We start from the raw sequence: 22,341 nt of genomic DNA, 5'->3' as shown, positions 1-22,341 counted from the left end.
GCGCAGACAAAATAAAAATAAAATTATTAATCGTCGCATAACTCGCATAGCATTTTTTCATATAGGCGCGCTTTGTTTTTGGTTTACTTTAGAGAATTTTGTATGCATTTGTCGTACTACGTAATATAAACTATCGTACAAATGCCAAAGGTATTGTATATTATACCTTTAACTATAGTGCGTGTACGAGAAGTGTTGTAAAATCACCAAAGATTGCGTACCCCATGCGTTAAACTAAAGCGCATGTACGAGAACTCTCGTATTTCGGCAAAACTAACGTGATCAAGTTAACACAAGACAAATGCGGTAGGAAATGATTACGTAAATTACATGTTTTAAATTACTGGGATGTATTTATTTTCTTTGGCCTTTTTGGTTATAACAGTCAGGTAATGAAAGTATTAATTTAATCTTGTGTATTAAAAGTACTGGTCCAGTAAATTTTGCAGTACGGTACTAAATTGACTAGCGTAGTCGCGGCAGCCATAATTATTTCTCGTGTTTTCTTTTTTCCGACGCAAATTTCTATAACCACACTTTTTACGCTACGTTTATAATATTATTGTTCTTGAGGTGATTTGCGATGAGAAGGCTAACGTCGTTTAAGTTTTCCAAATGGAGAAAAGATAATGACGACCCAGATGACCCAGATCCACCCCAAAAAAAACGTCTAAAGTTTCTTCTGACGAGCAGCATTCTTCCAAGAAAACAGCAACTGCAGTCAGCGGGTTTTGTAATGTAGATTGGTAACTTAATTCACATTCGACTTTTTTTTAATATCCTATTAAAAAGTTTTACTTTTTAAAAATGTTAGGTTATGTCTACCACAAAAATATGTAGATAGGTAACTTAATTCACATTCGCCTTTTTTTTTTATGTCCTATTAAAAAGTTTTACTTATTAAAAATGTTGGGTTATGTCTACCACGTAAATATGTTATGTGGCCTTATGCTGAATGTTCGTCATCTTTATAATATTTTTTTTAAATGAAGGTTAGTGTACACTGAAAAAGGAAGATAGTCTTTTTGAAATTTAGATGTAACTTCTTCATGAATTAAAAGTTGGTATATATATAAGCTAAGCTATATAATGTTTTAATTTTACATATGGCTGGAGAACCTTTCTTTCTCACCACTCAGTTAAAGACCAAAATGCTGGTCATTGGTTCATTTTAATTCAAAACAATTATTTCTGTATGAGGTTCGGTTTGGCTCGGTTCGAAACCAGTGAACTGAGGTTCGTCCAGCTCTAGAAAATTGTATACCTAAACTATATTATAAAGGTAATGGAAATAGCACAAACATAAGATAAACTACGCTGCATTTTGTCAATTAGTATAACTACTTGATCATTTCCAACCTTCAATAATATAACATTGCAGAAAAAATGTAAATTTTTTTAAATGGTGTCTGTTATACAAACGTATTTTATTGAAAACATAGGAAGGATTAATTTAACAGAGAATTGGACAGATGCAAACTTACGTGTGTGGTTTTTGAGGTTATTTGTCTCTATTTTATATCAGGTGTATACACTATGCACTTATTTTATAATTTTATAAATACACATGTGATTTTTTTTAATACATAGGCCTATGTAATTTTTTAAAATAAATGTGTGATTTTTTTTTTAATAACATGTGGTGAAGTTTAGTGTGGGACTGGGATTCGAGATTCGATGACAAACACTGAGGATTCGAACAAGGATTCGGATTCGACCAAAATGTGGATTCGTCCCATCCCTACTTTCTTCCCTAAAATGTAGCCCATAAACAAAAATTTTTGATGTTAAAAGAAGCCTGGAACCAAACTTATAAGTAACAGAACTTTACACTTTTTTTTCTTTTCTATGAAACATCTATAGTGAACTTGACAACACAAAATTGTTAATTCAGTATAACCTCATTTTTACATATTTCAACGGATCAGGACATCAATATGTAAAAGGCAAGTGAATGTGAAAAGAGGAAAGTGATAAAAAAATACTATTTTTTCGTACTACTGGTACATGTACCAAAATAATTTCAAATAATAGTTTATCTTCAAATTGGAAATGTCCGAAATATTCTGTGTATTTTTCTGCTAGGCCCTACTGTTTTGCGAGACATTAGTGAAATAACTTTGAATACGTGTTGCATGTTTAAAATGCCTAGTATTGTTCATGTTTTTGATTACGCTGCACATTAAAACGTCTCAACTGGGAATTTATATTGCAAAAATGACTAAACCTCTACAGTGAACGTTGGTATGCTACAGTAAAACCTCGCACAACGAACTCCTTTATAACGAAATCCTCAGTGTAACGGAGCAACTGTTAAGTCCTGGCAAATCGCTGTGCAATCCTATGTATTTATACCTCTAAATAACAAAGCATTTTTTGGATGCAACGCCAAAAACACCCGCTACAGCGAAAGGTAAAACGGAAAAATCTTCAAAATATTTTTGTAGGATTGTCATAAATTTTCAATTTTGCTTCGTAAATAAATTACGCTTCGGCAAGTAAACAGTATTGCCGCCATCTTACAACTGATTGGCCATAGAAGTAAGAGTTACGGACGTACTGAAACGCACTTTGACTAACAACATAAGCTATCGTACTTCAATTAATCGATCTTCCGAAACTGCCTAGAAAATTTCATCACGAGAACAATTTACATCATTGTTTTGTGAAAATATGTGATCGTTCATCCGTGTTGTAATGAATGCTGATAACCGATACAGATTCTGTGGAAGTGTTTCTTAATTAAAATCTGTAGGTTTAGAAAGTTGTTTTTGTTCCATGTTGTAGGGGGAAATAAATTATTTAACCAGTTATGTATCTTGTTTAGAGGTTAAGTTTTTCTGGGTTAAATTTGTTCGCTTGTAAATAGGTTATGGTTGGACAAATCTCGTGCAGTAATAAATGAGACTTAACTTTCAGTAATTTATTGTTAGTGTTCGTAAAATGGATTTAAAAAAAAAAAAAAAAAACAGAAAGCAATTTCTCTTACAACGAAACTGGAAAATCTACACGCAGTAGATCAGGGAGGTAAAAAAGCAGAAAAATATCTCAAATATTTGGTATTCCAAATTCAACGCTGTCAACAATTCTTTCTCAACGACATTATTACATAATATACAATACAGTGGAACCCCGATTTTGCGAACACGGATTTAACGAAAACAGCAATTTAACGTAAAGGTTTTCAGGAACCATCAATAAACACCAATTTATTAAAATAATAATATAGATTTCCAAAAAATGAAACTAAATAGTAATGGAATCTTATTAAAAAAAATACACTGTGTGGTGTCAGTAATAGAATGGTGGTACTATATACAGTAAAACCTCCATTAACGAATATTCTATTTAACGAAAAACCCTATGCAACGAAATAAAATTTTGGTCCCGCCGAACCGCCATAAGATCAATGCTGTTTTAACCTCTAAATACCGAATTTTATTTGTTCCGAAATAGTGAAATTCCCTTTACAACGAACTGCCGCTTTTGAAAAACACGCAAAAATAAACATCTCCTACAAGACGTCCATTAATTTTTTTGCATTCGCTGCTTAAAAAATACGTGCGTATAACCGTAAAATAATATGCACCATCGCGAAAGACAATAAATAAACAAAGCATCATGGATAACACAAGTCGTGTATACATGCCACACTTTGTTCAAAATGGCGGGTACATTTAGCGCTAGTGGCGGAAACCTCTCATACCATCGCTCTGGCAAGACGAACTAGTATATTTTGCGTTTCTATGGTTATAGATGCGCACACGCAAATATATTTATCTATGGTGGAGTACAATTTACGTTGTAATACTACGGTATTATCAGACTAACTGAAACTGTTTATTATTGTTTTACGTTCGAGGTTAATACCGCTTCCCGATACTTTCGGCAGTGTTTTGTTTTGTTCCACGCATGGCGGCGCGCGCATCTCGTGCTGTGTCGTCATGACAACTGCTAAAATAAATAATCGCGCGGCGTTCGGAACAGCTTTAACGAGCCTATGCTTGATTGATATTGACATTTCATTGGCTTCATTAAAAAGGACGCTAACGTGTCGCGGCCGTGATTGGCCCTTTTCAATTAACAATTTAATTTCGGCAAGAGAGAAGAGAAAGAGTGGAAAATGACGCCATTTAGTGCGTGTGGTAGTGTATTCCCTCTGGGAATATTTCGTTCGTGGCGATGCTAATTTCGGCGTTATTGATCTGGAAATTACGTCAAAATACTGGGCAATGTTAATTGACGCCCTGTAATTGAATGCAGAAGAATCGCATTCAATTCACGTGAGTGACGGAGTATTTTACGAACGACTTTAATCATCCCGAGTTAAGGTATGGTCTGCATCATCGCTATATATTAAAATTGGCGTAAATTTTACCGTCAACATACGCGAACTATAATTATATAAACTTTGAATTATCATAAAATTAGTTGAACATTGACTTTCGGCGATTAACGGCAAATTTACTCACATTAGCACAAACTATATGTACACAAGTCCAGAAGTCTTTTGGTTAGGCGTTTCATGCTCGAGCAAGCCGGAGCAAAACCCCAAAACTTTTACTCAGTGAACAATTTCAGGAACTTTATTTATTTTGTATTTTATTCAAGAGTCAGGTTATCTACGACATCCCATAGACTTTATTTAATATTTGTTTGTTTGGTTATTATTTCCATGACTCGAGGTTTCTCATTATGATTAAAACAATAAAATAAGTTTTTTTGTGTTATTTTGTTTTTAATTCTTGATGACCTCTGGCGCCCTAGTATTAAGTCCTGGAATAACGTTCTGAGTAATTAAAAATGGAAAATCTTAGTTTCATCACGTACACGTTTGTGTACAGAAGGGAATAAGAAATTACAAACATATTTTTCTGGCGCACGAACTGTGGGGCCGATAGTGTGCATATTTGTATTGTGTTCTTATGTTGTAAGTTATAAGTAAATATGGAAACTAGGGGAAGGAGTAGACGTGTCAGTCAGGACAGCTCCAGGGACAGCAGTGTGGAGTCTACTCACTCTGTAGATGTATCTGTTCCCACATCACCTAGCCAAGTACATAACACAGATTTTGTTACCCCAGTAACACATGCTGGAGCGGCTAGAGTAGATGTGACACCACCCCAAGCTACCACCACACCACACATTCACTTACCTTTATTGCCAGCTGCAATTAGTAATGAAACAAGTGCTAGCTTGCTCATCATGCTGCAAAGCATGTGGCAAGAGGTGAAAGCTAACCACCAACAACAGCAAGCTAGTTTTCAGGAACAAAGTGCTAGGAGTGCTAAGTTAGAGGAGAGTCTACAGGGCACTAGTGCTAGATTGGAGGAGAGTCTACAGGGCACTAGTGCTAGATTGGAGGAGAGTCTCAATAGTAGTATTAAACAACAGCTGGAAGTCATAGACAGCACCCTTAAAAGTGAAATGGGTGAGGTCAAGAGTAGTGTGTCTGCTATTTCTATGCGGTTGGCAGAACACGAAAGCTACACTGATACACAGTTGCAGCTAATACAACAGCAGTGCAGTAGTACTACAACTAGGTTAGCAACAGAGTTGACTACCCAGACCAGCCAGCTGAATGACAGGTTAAACCAATTAGCTGAGCAAGCTGCTCAGAACAGCTGTGGTCTGAATCAAATTCAATCTACATGCCAGACCATGATTGAAACTGTAGTAATCAATCACACCACAGACATGAGGGAGCAGGTGGACACACTAGTGAAAAGGCAGACCGAGTTTTCACTTGACATAGAGCAGCAGGTAGGCAAGCTACAAGAGAAGGTATTGCAGTTGAGGGTAGACAATCTTACTCGTACATCCAGTCACCATGTAGCATTGGCCCCAGCCCTGAACACCAATGCCAATGAAATCCTCAGTAGCTGCGATTCACCGCAGGTTGAGCAACCGGAGCTCCCAATCACACACTCCAACCCTGCTCACACACACACCACATTGGACCCAGTTGCAGTGATGCACCACCCGGCACGCCAATGGTCAGAGGCGATGCCTAGGTTCTCTGCTCATGAAGGAGAGAATCCAATGAGATTCCTTCGACGTTTCGAGGAATACGCTGACATGTTCAGGCTAAGTGATACTGAACGCCTGAAATGCATGGCAACTGCACTGAGAGACCATGCGTATTACTGGTGGGAGGTATTACAAAGTACCATCACTTCCTACCAAGAATTCAAAAGCCATTTCAAACAGCAGTTTTGGAATGTGAAAATACAGGGAACACTGAGGGCACGTCTGCATACCGAGCGGTATGATAGCAAGAAGAACAGAACTCTGGAGACACACTTGTCTCAAATGTTCGAGAGGACGCGCTACCTCGAACCAGAGATGGGTGATATTGAGTTCATGGCGATGGTGACCTCCCAGCTACCCATCAAGTACCAAGTACATTTGACAGGGCGCAGCTTCCACAATATCACAGAGTTCCGCGAACAGGTCCTCGCTTTCGACCGGCTGGAGCGGCTGTCCAGGAACAACAATAGTGAGGTGGAGAAAGACCTCAAGCCTACACATCAGAAGGCAGCACCACTCTACACACCCTGGCAGCGTGGTAACGACGGCGGCAAGGCCAACGTCCACTGCACGTCATGGCAGCCTGCGAAACAGTACCTGACAGGGAAGTGGAAGACCAGGAGGGAATTCCAACCTCAACATCAAGGAAACCGCCAGCCGAAGAAACCCTACACCCACAACCAAAACCAGTGGTGGGGAAAGCAGTACCGTCCTGAAGATCCAAATGGAAGGCCACCCAGGTGGGAGTACAGGAGTTACTCTAACCGTCAGCCGCCCAACAATATGCAACAGCATATGTTGCATCCCCCTGTAGCAGACACCGCTCCTGTGAATCAATCACCAGCGAGTTTCTCTACACTCAACCATCCTCCAACCACATCGTATCCCATGCAGCGAGGATATTTTGCTCGGCAGCAGCCGATCCCACCCAACTGCACAGGAACGCAGCCTCAGCCGACTGCGAGTTGCAGCTACACACAAGCTGTAACTGAAAACAATACGAACTCGTCAAACTAGAGAGGGTTGGTGACGTAACACCCCGATCACCAGACCCTATACAGAGCAAAGGGGGTAATATTGTTATGCCAAGTTACAATTGTTTGCCATACCGATCTATGTTAGCCACAGTCTTACTGACCGTACTCGCAGAGATGAAGGATTTTGTGGAAACTGTAGGAAAACCTACTGTGGTACTATCTGACAGGGGTACACAATTCTCCAGTGATACCTGGCGAGAAGGAATTAGGAAGTTGAACATTGTACCAACAACATCTTCCATTAGACACCCTCAGTCAAACCCCGTGGAACGTCAGATGAGATCAATTGGCAATATGCTACGTATATATTGCCACGACAAGCAACAGTCATGGCGAGATCAAATTAAATTTATTGAGTGTGTACTGAATCACACAATTCACTCGTCTATTGGCATAACCCCCCATGAAGCCCTATGCTCTGTAAGATCGGAGGTGTTACCACCGAAATTAATACCGGAATGCGACAAACCAGAACAAGACATGGAGAGGCCAACTCAGGAAGAAATAGAAGAACTGGTACGAGATAAATTAACAAGAGAAGCCGACCTTAGGAAGAAAAGGAAGCCAGCATCCAGGATCAGTAAATTCACTGTAGGAGACTTAGTTCTACGCCGTACAGCACCAACTAGTAACAAGTGGGCTCATCTAGCGAAGAAACTATTTTTATTGTACTCAGGTCCCTACAAAGTAGTAGCTGTGGAGAAATGTAACTGCTACACTCTACAGGACCCTGATACAGGAAAAATTGTAGGTAATTACAACTTAAGTCAACTTAGGCCTTACAAAACACCTGTGGTGAATTAGAACACCAAATATGTACCATTATTACTTGTGTTATGCTAAAAAAACCATTGTGTTGTTTATGTTGCTAAGGAAATTTAAATATATATATATCCTCATGAGTTGATAGAGGTAATCCAGGTGTATAGGTACCTCATTGCTTCGATATGGTAATTTATATTCGAAGAATTAGGGTGTTTGTCAGTTGATGATTTTATTCCAACTGATATTTGTGCTTGGAGCATATGTGTTGCCTGAGCGTTGGTTTGGTACATTGTCCTAGAGAGACATACCAAATATTATGTACTGTGTGTACAGTTACTGTGTTGAGACACAGTTATTATCACCCTATTAGTCGAGTTCGACCATATTAGCAATGGATATACACGTGAGTTTTAAATAATATTTGGCATAAGATGTGTACAAACACTATGTGACATATTACAATGTATAACTAATGCAACACACAACTAAATACTACATATAATTAATGGCCTAAAGATTAGTTGACTAATATCCTACTAAATGAACACACTTGTTGGTATGAGTACTTACAGTTTGATCCAGGCTACTGCCTTGCCCCTACCTATGCTTCTTCATCGTCTAGTAGTTAATAATGCACTTTAATTGGGTTCCCACAGGACACCCGAAACTATAAGTGGATATCAACTTCATCCACACTCTTATGAATAGGATATAAAAACACTCCACTTTATATTGAGAAAAGAAGAAATGAAAGATAAAGAATTTTAAAGATTGTCTTTAATGAACAGCTTTAAAAACATAAACACTATACACTAGCACTCAATCAATAATATTTATCTTGAGGTTATTGTCATTATTTCATAGCTGAGAAGCAAATAATGTCTCTTCTTGTAAATAAGTGTAGCTATTGTATAACATGTGATGAAGGAAAATATTCACATTTGATATGTGAGAAGCATATTAAATATGCTAATATGTTATTGAAAGCCCAATATTATTGACAAATCTCAATTAAGAAATTGAATGTAATTATTTACTAGGTGAAGATATTATGTTGATAACATCCATAAAATATATTTTATTTATTCATCACCTACAATAAAGGTAAACAATAACCTGTTGTTGTTATTGAAAAACACTATGCAATGTTATTGTTGCAAATACTGTTTATTTATGCATTACCTTATTATTTAACAGAGTTATTATGTGTTCAATTAATGTTTATATTTATTATTAAGTTGTTATGAATTATTAAGTTTATGAGTTTGAGGAATCTCGAGTCATTTAATTTATGTTAGATTAGGGGAGCAAGAGAAGAAGAGGGGTTAGTGATAGCATGAGGCACGATCACAGGACGCTGTATATTCATATCGCGCAAGTGATAAGAACTGTTATAGGACGTGTGATTAACGTGTGTGTGTCTTCTGATTGCCGACGAACTGAACGAGTTTTGTTGCGGTCCCCTTCGACACCGTCTGCAGCAGTAGATGCAGCTGCAGCAGCAGCAGCAGCAGCAGCAGCAGCAGTAGTCCAAGGCACATGTAGAGTCATGTGTTGGACATTTGACTCAGCAGCTCGTACCAGTTGGTACGACCCCAGCGAACACGCCGCAGACCCGGTGGGTCCGCATCAGCACGACACCACGGCATCCATCGTGATGTCATTGGTGACATCAGGTGATGCGATCATCGATGAACAGCACACTGGTCCAGCAGTCTTCACGACGTCGATCGCCTACAACAGGGTATTGTTGGCTGAACCGCCATCCCAGCACTGTGGTTTACACCGCAGTCGACCTCTCTGCTCAGCTGTCACTTACCATGTATGGAGATTGGTGAGCCTTCTTCTACATCCTTGCTTCGCCTAATCAGGTAACTGATACTCCACAACATTTAGACAGATCATGTTTACAAACAACAGTGCGACTGTCCAGCCTACGAAGAGTAGTGTCGTTTGGCAAGAGAATAACGTTTTTCAACTTTCATCGCAATGTTGCCAACTTGTGAAGTAACCAGTTCCAGTTATTTGTTTTAACGATCTAAATTGAATTTAACTTTTTGGACAGTGAAATATAAATTTATATCGGGAGCGGCACTGTAATACTACGGTATTATCAGACTAACTGAAACTGTTTATTATTGTTTTACGTTCGAGGTTAATACCGCTTCCCGATACTTTCGGCAGTGTTTTGTTTTGTTCCACGCATGGCGGCGCGCGCATCTCGTGCTGTGTCGTCATGACAACTGCTAAAATAAATAATCGCGCGGCGTTCGGAACAGCTTTAACGAGCCTATGCTTGATTGATATTGACATTTCATTGGCTTCATTAAAAAGGACGCTAACGTGTCGCGGCCGTGATTGGCCCTTTTCAATTAACAATTTAATTTCGGCAAGAGAGAAGAGAAAGAGTGGAAAATGACGCCATTTAGTGCGTGTGGTAGTGTATTCCCTCTGGGAATATTTCGTTCGTGGCGATGCTAATTTCGGCGTTATTGATCTGGAAATTACGTCAAAATACTGGGCAATGTTAATTGACGCCCTGTAATTGAATGCAGAAGAATCGCATTCAATTCACGTGAGTGACGGAGTATTTTACGAACGACTTTAATCATCCCGAGTTAAGGTATGGTCTGCATCATCGCTATATATTAAAATTGGCGTAAATTTTACCGTCAACATACGCGAACTATAATTATATAAACTTTGAATTATCATAAAATTAGTTGAACATTGACTTTCGGCGATTAACGGCAAATTTACTCACATTAGCACAAACTATATGTACACAAGTCCAGAAGTCTTTTGGTTAGGCGTTTCATGCTCGAGCAAGCCGGAGCAAAACCCCAAAACTTTTACTCAGTGAACAATTTCAGGAACTTTATTTATTTTGTATTTTATTCAAGAGTCAGGTTATCTACGACATCCCATAGACTTTATTTAATATTTGTTTGTTTGGTTATTATTTCCATGACTCGAGGTTTCTCATTATGATTAAAACAATAAAATAAGTTTTTTTGTGTTATTTTGTTTTTAATTCTTGATGACCTCTGGCGCCCTAGTATTAAGTCCTGGAATAACGTTCTGAGTAATTAAAAATGGAAAATCTTAGTTTCATCACGTACACGTTTGTGTACAACGTTTTTTCAGTTTTCACTGTTGTTTATTTATTTCCACACGTAGTTACGGAAATCAACACGGTACTACTGTAAAATGAAATCTAATCCTAAAAAGCAGCGACAAATTGACGTTAAAATAAAATTAGAAATTTTAAATCCTGTTGATGAAGGTGGAAAAAAAAGTGATATAGCTAAACGTTTCGACATCCCGGCGTCTACACTTTCGACCATATTATCCAACCGGGAACAGATCGAAAACAACGCTTCTCTGGTAGGAACAAATCGAAAACTTGTGAAAGTATGTAAAATTGATGATTTGGACAAGATACTTATTGACTGGCTAATGGAGGCTAGGGCATCTAACAGCAACGTCTCTGGGCCGATTTTACAATAAAAGGCATGCCAGGAAGCACTCCGGATGGGAATTGATAAATTTCCAAGCATCAAATAGTTGGCCATTAAACAAGTGTATTCTATGTACTTTTTCATGTTTAATTCCTCATATTGTATTAAACAGTCAGAAATACAGTTCTAGCCATTTATGTGAAGCTTTATGATGACTAGAAATATATCGTGCGAAACCTCCATTTAACAAACCCCTTTACAACAAACACAACAAATTTTGGTCCCTTGAGATTTGTTAAATAGAGGTTTCACTGTATTAATATGTGCCTTTGCATCATCTGTCCAAATACGAAAAAAATTTAAAAAAATTGTTCAAATTGCTTAAAAACTCCGGGCGCTGTAACTGAATTGCGTAGGTGCGTGCGCCTGGATAGATAGACTGTCCTCGACACATGACGTCATGAAGGGTTTCTTTGTCAGCATTCCCCTCCCCCTCTATCCCTTGCTTGACTCACCACGTTATCTTCCAAACACGCCCGCATAGTAACAGTGCTAGCCAATAATCACACGTTTCCAAATATTCCCTTTTCCATCCTCCAGGTTTTTTCAACTTGTGACCACGTCACACCAATACGCCATTATCATTATTCTAAAGAGGTGTAAAAGTAACGAAAAAAAGCGTACCCGTATGTATTCGTTACTATAACAATTAGTACTCATTACTATCGTATCACGTTACATTACTCGTTACTTCTGATACCGCATAACATGCTATGTTATGTTGCAGCAACGAATCTAGTCATATTGCGTACGCGTACAGTATGTCGTCGCGTAAATAATAATAAATAGAATATAAACAATGAACAATATTTGATAATTAACAGTTTTTGTTAACCAAAAAACAATTAAATCTCATTAGAGCGGCTTTTTTATAATATCTCTTTTAAGATGAGAACAAAAAAACGTGAAAATACGCGATAATAAAAAACAAAAACATACATATTTATAATTTGTAAACAATACTTTCTTACGTTGTTTCTGTTCCAATCTCAAACTTTGTCTACACACACAATACCTTTAATAAACAGTAAAAAACTTTGACGACGAATTTCCAAATTATACTTTACTTAATAAACAAACATCGTTCTTTGTAACGCAAATTCATCGAATATGCGCGCGCATGCGTAAAACATACTAAAAATGTGAGTAACGAGATGCAGCCGTGTGTAACGTTTCGTTACTCGTTACTAGATGGCGCACCCGTTACTCAGTACCGAATACATACGGTTTGCTACGGCTCTATAATTCTCAGTAAGAGCTTTGTGCGCGGTATTTAGTTTTTGGAATACGTTTTTTATAAGTGCTGCGCAGCTCAGCGAACAAAGAGAGTCAGCCGGCGGCTACGCCGCGCCGTAACAGCAGCTGACCGAGTACAATGACCTTTCTCCGCGTACGGCGCGCTATTGACGGTAAATTTTTTTTTTAATTTTTTACTTTGACGCAATGTGTATGTAGCTCGTATTTTTTTTATAAACGCTGCAGGTTGCGACTGTATTTTAATAAACTGTAACGTATTTCTTACACTTTACATATTTTTAAACTTTTTATTTTTATTTTATGCCTCATTTTTCACTGTTTCTGGAAATCTGTGTGTACGACCGAGGTGTACGTACGAACCGGGGGCCGTACGAGCGAGATCAAAAACGTTGACGATGGAAAGTTGACGAAGTCTGAGATAGCACGGCAGCACAAGATATCAGCGTCGACCCTGTCTACGATATGGAAACGTAGGGACGCGATTATGAGTGCGGGGGTCATTAAAAATCGGTAAATCGGATTTAACGAAACATCGATTTAGAGTAAACATTTTCGGTAACCATAGCACTTCGTTAAATCGGGGTTCTACTGTATACTTATGTACTGTAATCAAATCTGATTGATTTGCTTAATTAATCTTCATTTGCTCTGCTCGAGGACTCTGTAGCATGTATTAAAAAGTAGGTAAGTACTTTGTGTATACTGTATCTATATACTGAGTACCTACTATTACTTCTGTGTTTTTTGAAATAAGGATGGCTACAGAAAAAACCCATTGTATCAAATCATTTCTTCGTTGGTTTTGAATTCACCTCAATATAAAGAAACCTCGCTATAACAAACACACATAATATCAGTCCCTTCAAGTTTGTCATACCGAGGGTTTTACTGTACTAACTTGTGATTTATGCAAAGTTAAATATTCATAACCAATTGGATATTTGCTTATTCATAGTATCAGTGCAAGCTGAGATGCATCTGAGTTAGTTTCCAAGATATGAAGATGCAGGTATGGTTCCTGGCACTGCAGGGGCTGAGAGGGATTGGTGCGTGGTGCCTGCAGGGGGAAGATAAAAAGATCAGCTCGAGCGGCATATCGATGATCACGGACCTGCGCAAGGCTGCCAACCACCCTGCCCTACTGAGGCACCACTACCAGGAGGGGGACCTGGTGGAGATAGCAGCGCGTTTGGCCGTGGAGTCCCAGTACAAGGAGACCAACCCTCAGTACATACTGGAAGACCTGCACTTCATGTCTGACTTCGAGATCCACCAGCTGGCATGCACCTACAAGGTAACTGTATGACTGCATTAGGATGTCTGCACATACCTGGTGAACCAACCTCAGAACTTTTTAGAACATTTTAATAAAAACCTTCTTTCAACGTGTTTTACACTGCAGTGTGATTTTTTTATACATACAATAAACATTCGTAAATTATAGTAAGAAACATACATTATATTGGCAGGAACGTACCAATTTTTAAGTTATAAATCTGAAAACTTTAACGTTATTTTTTTCTTATAATTAAATAGACTGTCCCCAACTATTTATATTTAATGTGTAACTAAAAACAGAAGTAAAGGAATAAAAAAAATTTACAAGTCAGCAAAAGCTGGTGGAAATTAAAGTTTTCTGACGCCCAGCACCATTACTGTTTGTTTTTGTATTTGGGAACTTTTTTGTGGCCAGTATTCCAGTTTCCTCTTCTTTTTCGTAATTTGTAAACGCTCTGCGAGTCTTCATACTCCTCTCTAACTGCATCACCATCTTCATTTTTTCTTCATTTTTTTATTGTAAATTACAATGATTCAATTGATGCAGCTTTTATATCCTGGCCTCTTATTCCAGAGGACCCATGTTTAAATTCTATTCAAGTTGTCATGGTTCCGATTTCCTGTGGTTTCCTGAATTCATTACAGCCAAATCCTGGAATGTATTCTAACAGCCCAGTTATGATTCTTTGACTGATATAATTTACATGTATTGGCTTTAATATCAATAATTGTGTTATTTTAAAATAAAATGCAATGGCTGTAAATTTATTGCCCAACAGAAAACCCCACTGGCTTACAAAATTTAATTTGTTGGTGTCCTTGTGTAATTAATTATTATAATGCTGATTTTTTCAGCTTTACATTATTATTTGTAATTGTAAATGAAATACCATAATAATTTGTGATAACACTTGATAAAATAACATGTAGGATTTCATATATGATTATATTAACATCCATCAGAGTTTTGATAATCATAGAAACGTCTTTCTCACAGGCGCACTCACAAATGACATGCAAGATGTTGTCCGATGAGCAACGGCAGGTTAACCAACCTTGAAGCTTCATAGAACTTGTGATATACAGCATAACCATCTCTAGAATGTAGGCTAAAGTATTGAGCAGCTTTTTCCCTTGAATGTGCTCAACATAAGTACATACAGGTTTGGTTTGTACGACACACTGCAGAGTGTGATCAGGAGTACTATTGGCGTGTGCAGAGGCTGAGCGGCTACACGCTGCCCGACACAGTGGTGCTGGAGTCGGGCAAGTTCTCGAAGCTGGACGAGATGCTGCCGGCATTGGCAGCGGGGAACCACCGCGTGCTCATCTTCAGCCAGTTCGTGATCATGCTGGACATCGTGGAGGAATACCTGCGGCTGAAGGGTTACCTCTTCCTGCGCCTCGACGGCAGCACCCCTGTCTCCGTCAGGTGGGTGCCGTGAGCTGTGCCTAGAGCGATGTGTATCGCTGGCAAGACTCGCATTCGAGAGACCTGGGTCCTAATCTCCGTCCGGCCATCTTGATTTCGGTTTCCAAGGGTTCCCGAAATCACTGCAGGCAAATACTGTAGGCCATAAGCAATTCCTTCCACAAAGTTCCTGAGTCTGTCTGTATTGTGTGTGGTCATAAATGTCAAAGTATAGCTCACAAGCCAAGTTCTCTGAGTCTTTCTCACAAGTCAGACTTTTTTGCTGTGGAAAAAGGAAGTACAAATTGTAGAATTGTACCCAGAAAGTGTAGCAGTCAGCGCAGAGCATGCTAGGATTGCTGGCAAAAATAATAACACAGAGAAATACAAATAACACACAGTATGTATGTAAATGTCTGTTTTTCTGGAGAAAAAAGACACACCACTTTGAGGTATCGATTTTACAAATGGCAACACCAAATGTAAACTAGTTCGACAACAGATGTCGATGTTAAATGTGGGAATGTTATTTGCAGATTATGAGTAGAGGAAAGTCTAGCTCTTTGTGGCCAGAGTCACTCACTACTTAGCTTCTGAGTTGCGGCCATGTCCGTGGAAATGATGGTGTGCTCTATGATTGGAGGGACTGGCCAATCAGTAGAAGTCTGTGTAGTTGGTGAAATAGTCTTTAATGTGCTAATACTGGTTCTGTTCAAATTTATGGGGAAACAAATCATTCTAGATAATACTCAATCTGTACCCAACTTTCTGTGTTGATAAAATTAGGTTTTTAGTGTTCTGTGATTAATCTATGGCATAGTTTTAAATACAGTGGAATACTTTTAATCCACACAAATTGGGGCAGAGACCTGTTCGGATTAACAAATTTTTGGATTAGCCAAATAATTCCAGTGATGCGACAGCAGGTGGTAAAATACGTCTTTATAAGCATTAAGTTGTCACATAACACAGCCTATTACACGTTAAAAGCACTAAATCACTAAACAAGTCGATAATTGGGTCAAGAAATAAAAAGAATAATTTTAAATATGAAAAATTCAAGTTTTTTAAAATACTATTCTCCCTAAATTTTTTTGATCCAGCCGGATTATTGGATTAGTGGGACTCTGCTATATTTAAATAGTGGTGGGCTTGTTCAACCATCATTTCCACAGGTTACTGACCTCAACCTAGAAGCCAAGAAGTACGTAGTGTGTAGTGTCGTCAATGTAAGTCAACTCGTGTATGAGCCGAGTTATTGGTTTACAATTTAAAATTTGAGAAGGGGGAGAGAGATGTAATATATTTGAAAACATAAAAAAATTTACTTGCTTACAAGTAATCTAATGTACTTCTTGGGAACATGATTACACATATTCAAACGTAGTTAATATACAAATATCTTTACAAGTTTGGGTTTCACACCAAAATTATAAAAATATTTAGTCAAATGAAATTTGTAAACTTGAAAATTGGTTTGTAAGAACTCAACAATCGTAGTCTCTATTATTATCGCCATCACTGCTGATTCCACTTTTTTCTCTGCTGGCAGCATATTCCCGGCTGAAAAGCATCTTGAAATTCATCACTTTGTGTTATTTATAAAAATTGTTTTGCATCCATCTAAAATTCAAAAATATTTCCAGCATGCATGAAATGCCCAGATACAAGTCATGTGTGCATTTTTCTTAATAAATTGAAGGAAAACTTGCTGACTTATATTGGGGACACTATGTTATTCAATAGAGGTAAGTTTGTGGGCAAAAACAAACATGGTTTGCTGAACGGGGAAATGCAAATGTCGAAGAATGTACTCAAGTCTTCTTGTTTCGAGGTGTTGTAACGCAAGTGGTGGCGCAGGCAGGAGCTGATAGACGAGTACAACCACAGCCCAGAGATCTTGGTGTTCCTGCTGTCGACGCGTGCCGGGGGCCTGGGGATCAACCTGACTGCAGCAGACACCGTCATCATCCACGACGTGGACTTCAACCCGTACAACGACAAGCAGGCGGAGGACCGTTGCCACCGTGTGGGGCAGACTAGGTCAGTTGCTGGCTGCCCAGTACACGATGCAGTCAAAAAGATATCTTTTTATGGACCAAGCCTCCCTAATTTCCCTTTAAAACTCATTAATTTGATTTTGTGTATTGCTTAAGGGTCCTTAAATATCCTTAAATTTCAATATGGATCCTATTAAACACCTTAATAAACATGTTATTCAAGTTGCTTCAAAATTGAAAATATATTGTGTTGTGTGTATTTTTTATTATTTTGTTTTGTACTCTGAACCAATATTTTACACATGCAATTAGTGAGTGTTTCACAATGGTTTTCATCTCCTTAAATACTCTTTGTGCCTGCATTTCTTTTTTCAATAGTGAAGCAGTGGTTTTTTTTCCCCTTTCCGAATAATAGGAGTTTTACGGGTAAACCATCAGTAAAAAATTAATCTATTGGTTTACATGTGTATCTGAAGACATTTAAATCCTTAAAGAGGTCCTTAAAAACTCCTTAATTTTTATCAATGACCGTGTGGGATTAGTGATTATGCCGGATTATCGAGCCTCAAGTAGTTAAATGTACTCAAAAAATCATTATGAGTAAGTCTGCTGTTTATTTCATAAATATTCAGAACATTTACATAAAATGTCAAATGCAAACTTCCCCTACTTGAAGGTTGAAGCTGCCAAACAGATAAATGTGGTAAACCAATAAAATCTGTTCTCAAAGAAGATAAGTGATTGACTGTTTAAGAGAACTAATGCACCAGAAATGTACAATCGCCTACTTTTGAAAAAAATGCATACTATATCTGATACTTACATCAACGTTTCTCATACTCAAGGATAGTTTTTAAAAGCATAACTGGCATAAAACTACAATTATTTTGATTTTATCGTTTTGCTATAATCTTTGTTAACTCAGTGACATTAACATGTTTGGATTTAGTGCTTGTTTTTTAGCCAGCCACAAAGAAAAAATTGTTTCCTGCTTGAAAAAAATTTCATTGTAATTATGTTAATGCAATTTGATATTTTGTTAGTAAATTGTTTTGTTATATTTATAGAACTTTTTTTTTCCTTTGCATTTTGATTAAAGACATCGTTTTGCTAAGACATTTGGAACTCTGTTTATCACTGTGTTGTGGTCACACCCAAATGAACAAAAAAATTTTTATGAAAATTCAATACAAAAATTATGCATTATAATATATATTTGTTGACAAATAATAACTGAAATTATTTTTTAAATGTTTCTACAGGCTTAGTTTTATAGTTATTGTTTTTATAACTGGAAAGAGACATCCAAGATTTGTGAAATTTAAATCATAACCTCAAAAGATGAAATTGGTACGTAGTAGTAAATAGGTGATTTATGAATTGATCCATTCTTGTTAGAATTGATGTAAACTGGCTTCTGGTAATAATTTGTCATATACATCTCACAACAAAATATTGTTTTGATTATCATTTAAAACCACAGTTGCCACTTCAGATTTAAAAAAAAAAAAAAAACTGAGGAATTCTGTGAAAATAACATGTATTTTATGAGTGTGAGCTGGTGGGGATTACATAACCTCACTTCACAGTGTTGGATGTTGCCTATGACCTGAGAGCATTGAGAGCTGTGTGCAGTTGTTACTAGAGCCTGTGCGCTCTGTTCCAGGGATGTGTCTGTGATAAGATTGCTCAGCGAGGGAACTATAGAAGAGGTGATCCACAAGATAGCGCTGGATAAGCTGAGGCTGGAGAAGGAGATTAACAACCCGGGAGGTGAGTGTGTGCCCTCACTCGCCTGTAACCAGTTGCAGTGGCAGTGTTTTGAAAATTAAAACTTTCACTTTTGCTAATTGATAGAACTTGTGAATGTATATGATCCTGTTTTGTATCTAACTGATCAAATCATTGCCAATCATAGGTAAATTACATGTCTTGCTTATTTTATTTTAAAATTATTACGTATATAGTATTTTTTTATTGTGCAGCTATTCTTTCTAATACAAGTCTAATATGTATGTATCAACCTTTGCATCATTGGTGAATTCATAGATGTTACATTTTATTGTTTTGGTTGATGTAGGAAATATGATTTCATTTACAGTACATAGAGTTAAAAATTATTATTTGTCTCAAGGATGGAGCGAGGTGGCAGTTGTAAAACACTGGATTTTCATCCCAGTGGATCTAGTTTTGAATCCCAACCCAGCCATTTTGTCATGTTTTCTTTTAGGGGCCCACACCTATTCAGGGGTGTATCTGTGTTAGCGAGGCGGGATGATAATTGCAGCACTCTCTGGTACTTCTAGCACAGTTTTGCCTCTAAGTGCAAGGCTTTATCTCGTTATGCATAAGGAAACTGAGATTTGAGGAATGAAGATACTGGTGTGATGCAAGTCCCTTGAGTGCTTTCAAGAATCTGTCCCAAGTATTTCATTCCTTAAATTGATTTCAGAAATACACATTCTTGAAAGATTTTTGTAATGGACACATGACTTGAGCAGTTTTAAAATCAAAACATTTTTGTAGCCAGCCAGTAGTCCTTAGTTGTACAGGCACTGTGCTTAAAGGGGTTTTTTACCCTAAATAAATATAGATTAAATTCTTAAAGTTATGTTGTGTTCAGTGGAATCTTATTATGTAGCAGTAGGGATGAAAAAACATAATAAATCTACCTCTAGCTACGAAAAGGAAAAAGCTTTGATGCTAGGCTCCCCAGCCCTCCGGGCCAAATTGTTAACCATTACTCCTCAAACGCATGTGAAGGGAAACAACTACTTGTCACTTGCACGCTCAAATTTCACGCGGATTTACATATATCAGTGTCGTGAAAGTGCTGTGGCCAGTACATTTATCCAAGAGGTTGAAAATATTTGTTCAAGGAATTTGAAAGGTTTTGTTTACACTAGTCTGGCGTGTGTCTGTGCCTCTACAAACAGTACTGTTGCTGTCACCGTACCGTAACATGACCACAGGATAATTGGGGACAATATTTTCTAGTTTCACAGCCGTGCAACTGTTATATATTTATGAGTGTAGTAGTTGCTAGACGAAGGATGAAACACTGTTCAATCTTATATATTATTTCTCTAGCCTGTTTTTCTGTCAGTCTGCGAGATCATCCTTATTGCTTTATCAAATTCCATGATTTACCCCTCATTTTAAAGCTTATCGTGCCGGCTAATGACAAAAAATAGACCCACTGTCTAAAAATGTACCGCTTCTCTTAAATTTGAGGTTTAAAGTCATCTAAGAAGAAGTCCTTTAATGGATGCGTCGATTTTTCTATAGGTATCGAATCAGATTCGATAAATATTGATTGGATATCCACTTGAAACATCAGCGTTTACATATTTCTTTTTTAAATTGCACTTACGTCATAATAAACAGAACATATGATAAAGCAATCTTAGAAGCTCCTTCAACTTAACCAAAAAACCACTTAACCAAAACTTCTGGCACGTCAGACTTTTCTTATAAGTACTTTTGAAATTACTGTTGATATTTGTATCACAAACATAACCTCTTACATTTACTTCTCATAGCATCAGTTAGTCACAATAATACTTGAATAAATTCTTTGTTCACATTGCAGGTTCATTAACACAGAGGAGCTTTCAACTTCTATTTAATGTATTTAAAGAGGTTTTGTAAACGTGTATATTATTGATATGTTTGAATATAATACTTCTGTAAAAAAAAATGTGTAACAACTATTTGTATGTGTTCAATTACATGTCTTCTTTTGTACCAAACCCGTTTACTTTTTTTATTCTTCAAAATGTCATTTCTCCCAAATTTTGAAAGAATTGAATGCCACACAAAACGATTTGGTGCGCACTGCGGAATTCCGCACGGGTTGACCAGTAAGATATATTGAGATCACAGTTGGTGAAGTTACGGGCCGGCCACCCACTTTGACAAAGTCACCGAACTAGGTAGGTATGTAATCTGTTTACAAACTTAACGCTTGCTTCATCCAAGCTTTTAATGTTTTTAATTTTGGCTGTGCTGCAACATGTCATCATGCCGCCCGGCAAGTCACAAGCTGGCCGTAAATTTTTACATTGCATAGGCATTTTTGGAAGGTCTAGGAATGTAACTGGGGACATTAACATTGTTCCTTTTAGGGAAACTTGATTTAATTAATGGACTTTTTCTTAACTGACAATTTCCGAGAACTTAATCTCTCCATTAATTGTGGAGAAAGGTCTTTCATCTTAAATCCGGTATACTATGGTTTGGCACATTCTGTAATCTGGCACCTTTGGATTTTTCCATCTTTTTATTTTGCAAGAAATCTAATTTTGAACTATTTATCCCAAAATTTTGTTATATCAAGACGTAAGACATATCTCTCAGGCCTTCTATACCTTTTTGCAATCACATGTTTGCCTACTAACAGGCTCTAGTCTGAATCACAGCGAGAAAATAACTTATTATTTCACGCAGGCAACTAATACTTGGGGGATAATCACACCAGTTCACAAGTGTTGACTTTAACAAGTTCCCAAAGCTAAGTCTTATGCCATGTCAAACCAAAACATTTAGCATGGAAGCTTTAATGCAAGCGGTATTAAAATATTTTAAATAGCAAAATGGTGAGGCCTAATCCCCCAAAATAGGTGGGAATACTTTTATCTTCTTTGGGGTCAGCAGTGGTTGGTTGTCTACTGACGTGACCCAAAGTTTGATGCCACTAGATGTCAAAGTAAATTGGTGCTGCCTTTTAAGACGTGTTCTGGTGAATAAGGGAGAGCTATTGACCCTGAATTACTGTCTTTTTTTTGGTGGTTTGGGGGGAAACGGGCAAATTATCTTGGGTGAGCATACCAAGCAAGGGATCTTGTGTAGTTGGCTGTCAGGGTGTTCTTGTGAACCTCCTTGACTAAGCCCTGTGGCTGGCTTTTTCTGTGAGTGTCTTCTGGTTGCCTCCCAAGGGCTGGGTGCAGGGAAAAAGGTTGAGGGTGGGTTAGGGATAGACACGCTCCCTCACGACTCTGCTGCTGCACAGTCTCAGGCTTTCTCGTAGACCCACGGGGCCT

The 22,341-nt window shown here is 37.7% G+C and overlaps 1 protein-coding gene across 2 annotated transcripts in view; it reads left to right on the top strand.

Moving 5' to 3' along the window:
• LOC134530810 (SWI/SNF-related matrix-associated actin-dependent regulator of chromatin subfamily A containing DEAD/H box 1 homolog) overlaps positions 1 to 22,341 on the top strand; it is a 51,683-nt gene that overhangs the window by 22,733 nt on the left and 6,609 nt on the right. The window contains exons 11-15 of one of the 2 annotated variants that reach the window (XM_063366030.1): positions 13,674 to 13,904; positions 15,109 to 15,320; positions 17,160 to 17,342; positions 18,966 to 19,072; positions 20,892 to 21,051. In XM_063366030.1, the coding sequence (XP_063222100.1) occupies positions 13,674 to 13,904; positions 15,109 to 15,320; positions 17,160 to 17,342; positions 18,966 to 19,072; positions 20,892 to 20,950 (792 nt within the window). In that variant the 3' untranslated portion in view covers positions 20,951 to 21,051. Of the gene's footprint in view, positions 1 to 13,673; positions 13,905 to 15,108; positions 15,321 to 17,159; positions 17,343 to 18,965; positions 19,073 to 20,891; positions 21,052 to 22,341 lie in introns of those variants that run through there. The other variant, XM_063366031.1, reaches the window with a different exon arrangement.

The sequence above is a fragment of the Bacillus rossius genome, chromosome 3, assembly GCF_032445375.1.
Source record: "Bacillus rossius redtenbacheri isolate Brsri chromosome 3, Brsri_v3, whole genome shotgun sequence".
Lineage (NCBI taxonomy): Eukaryota > Metazoa > Arthropoda > Insecta > Phasmatodea > Bacillidae > Bacillus > Bacillus rossius.
This window is presented reverse-complemented; position numbering and strand designations above follow the sequence as displayed.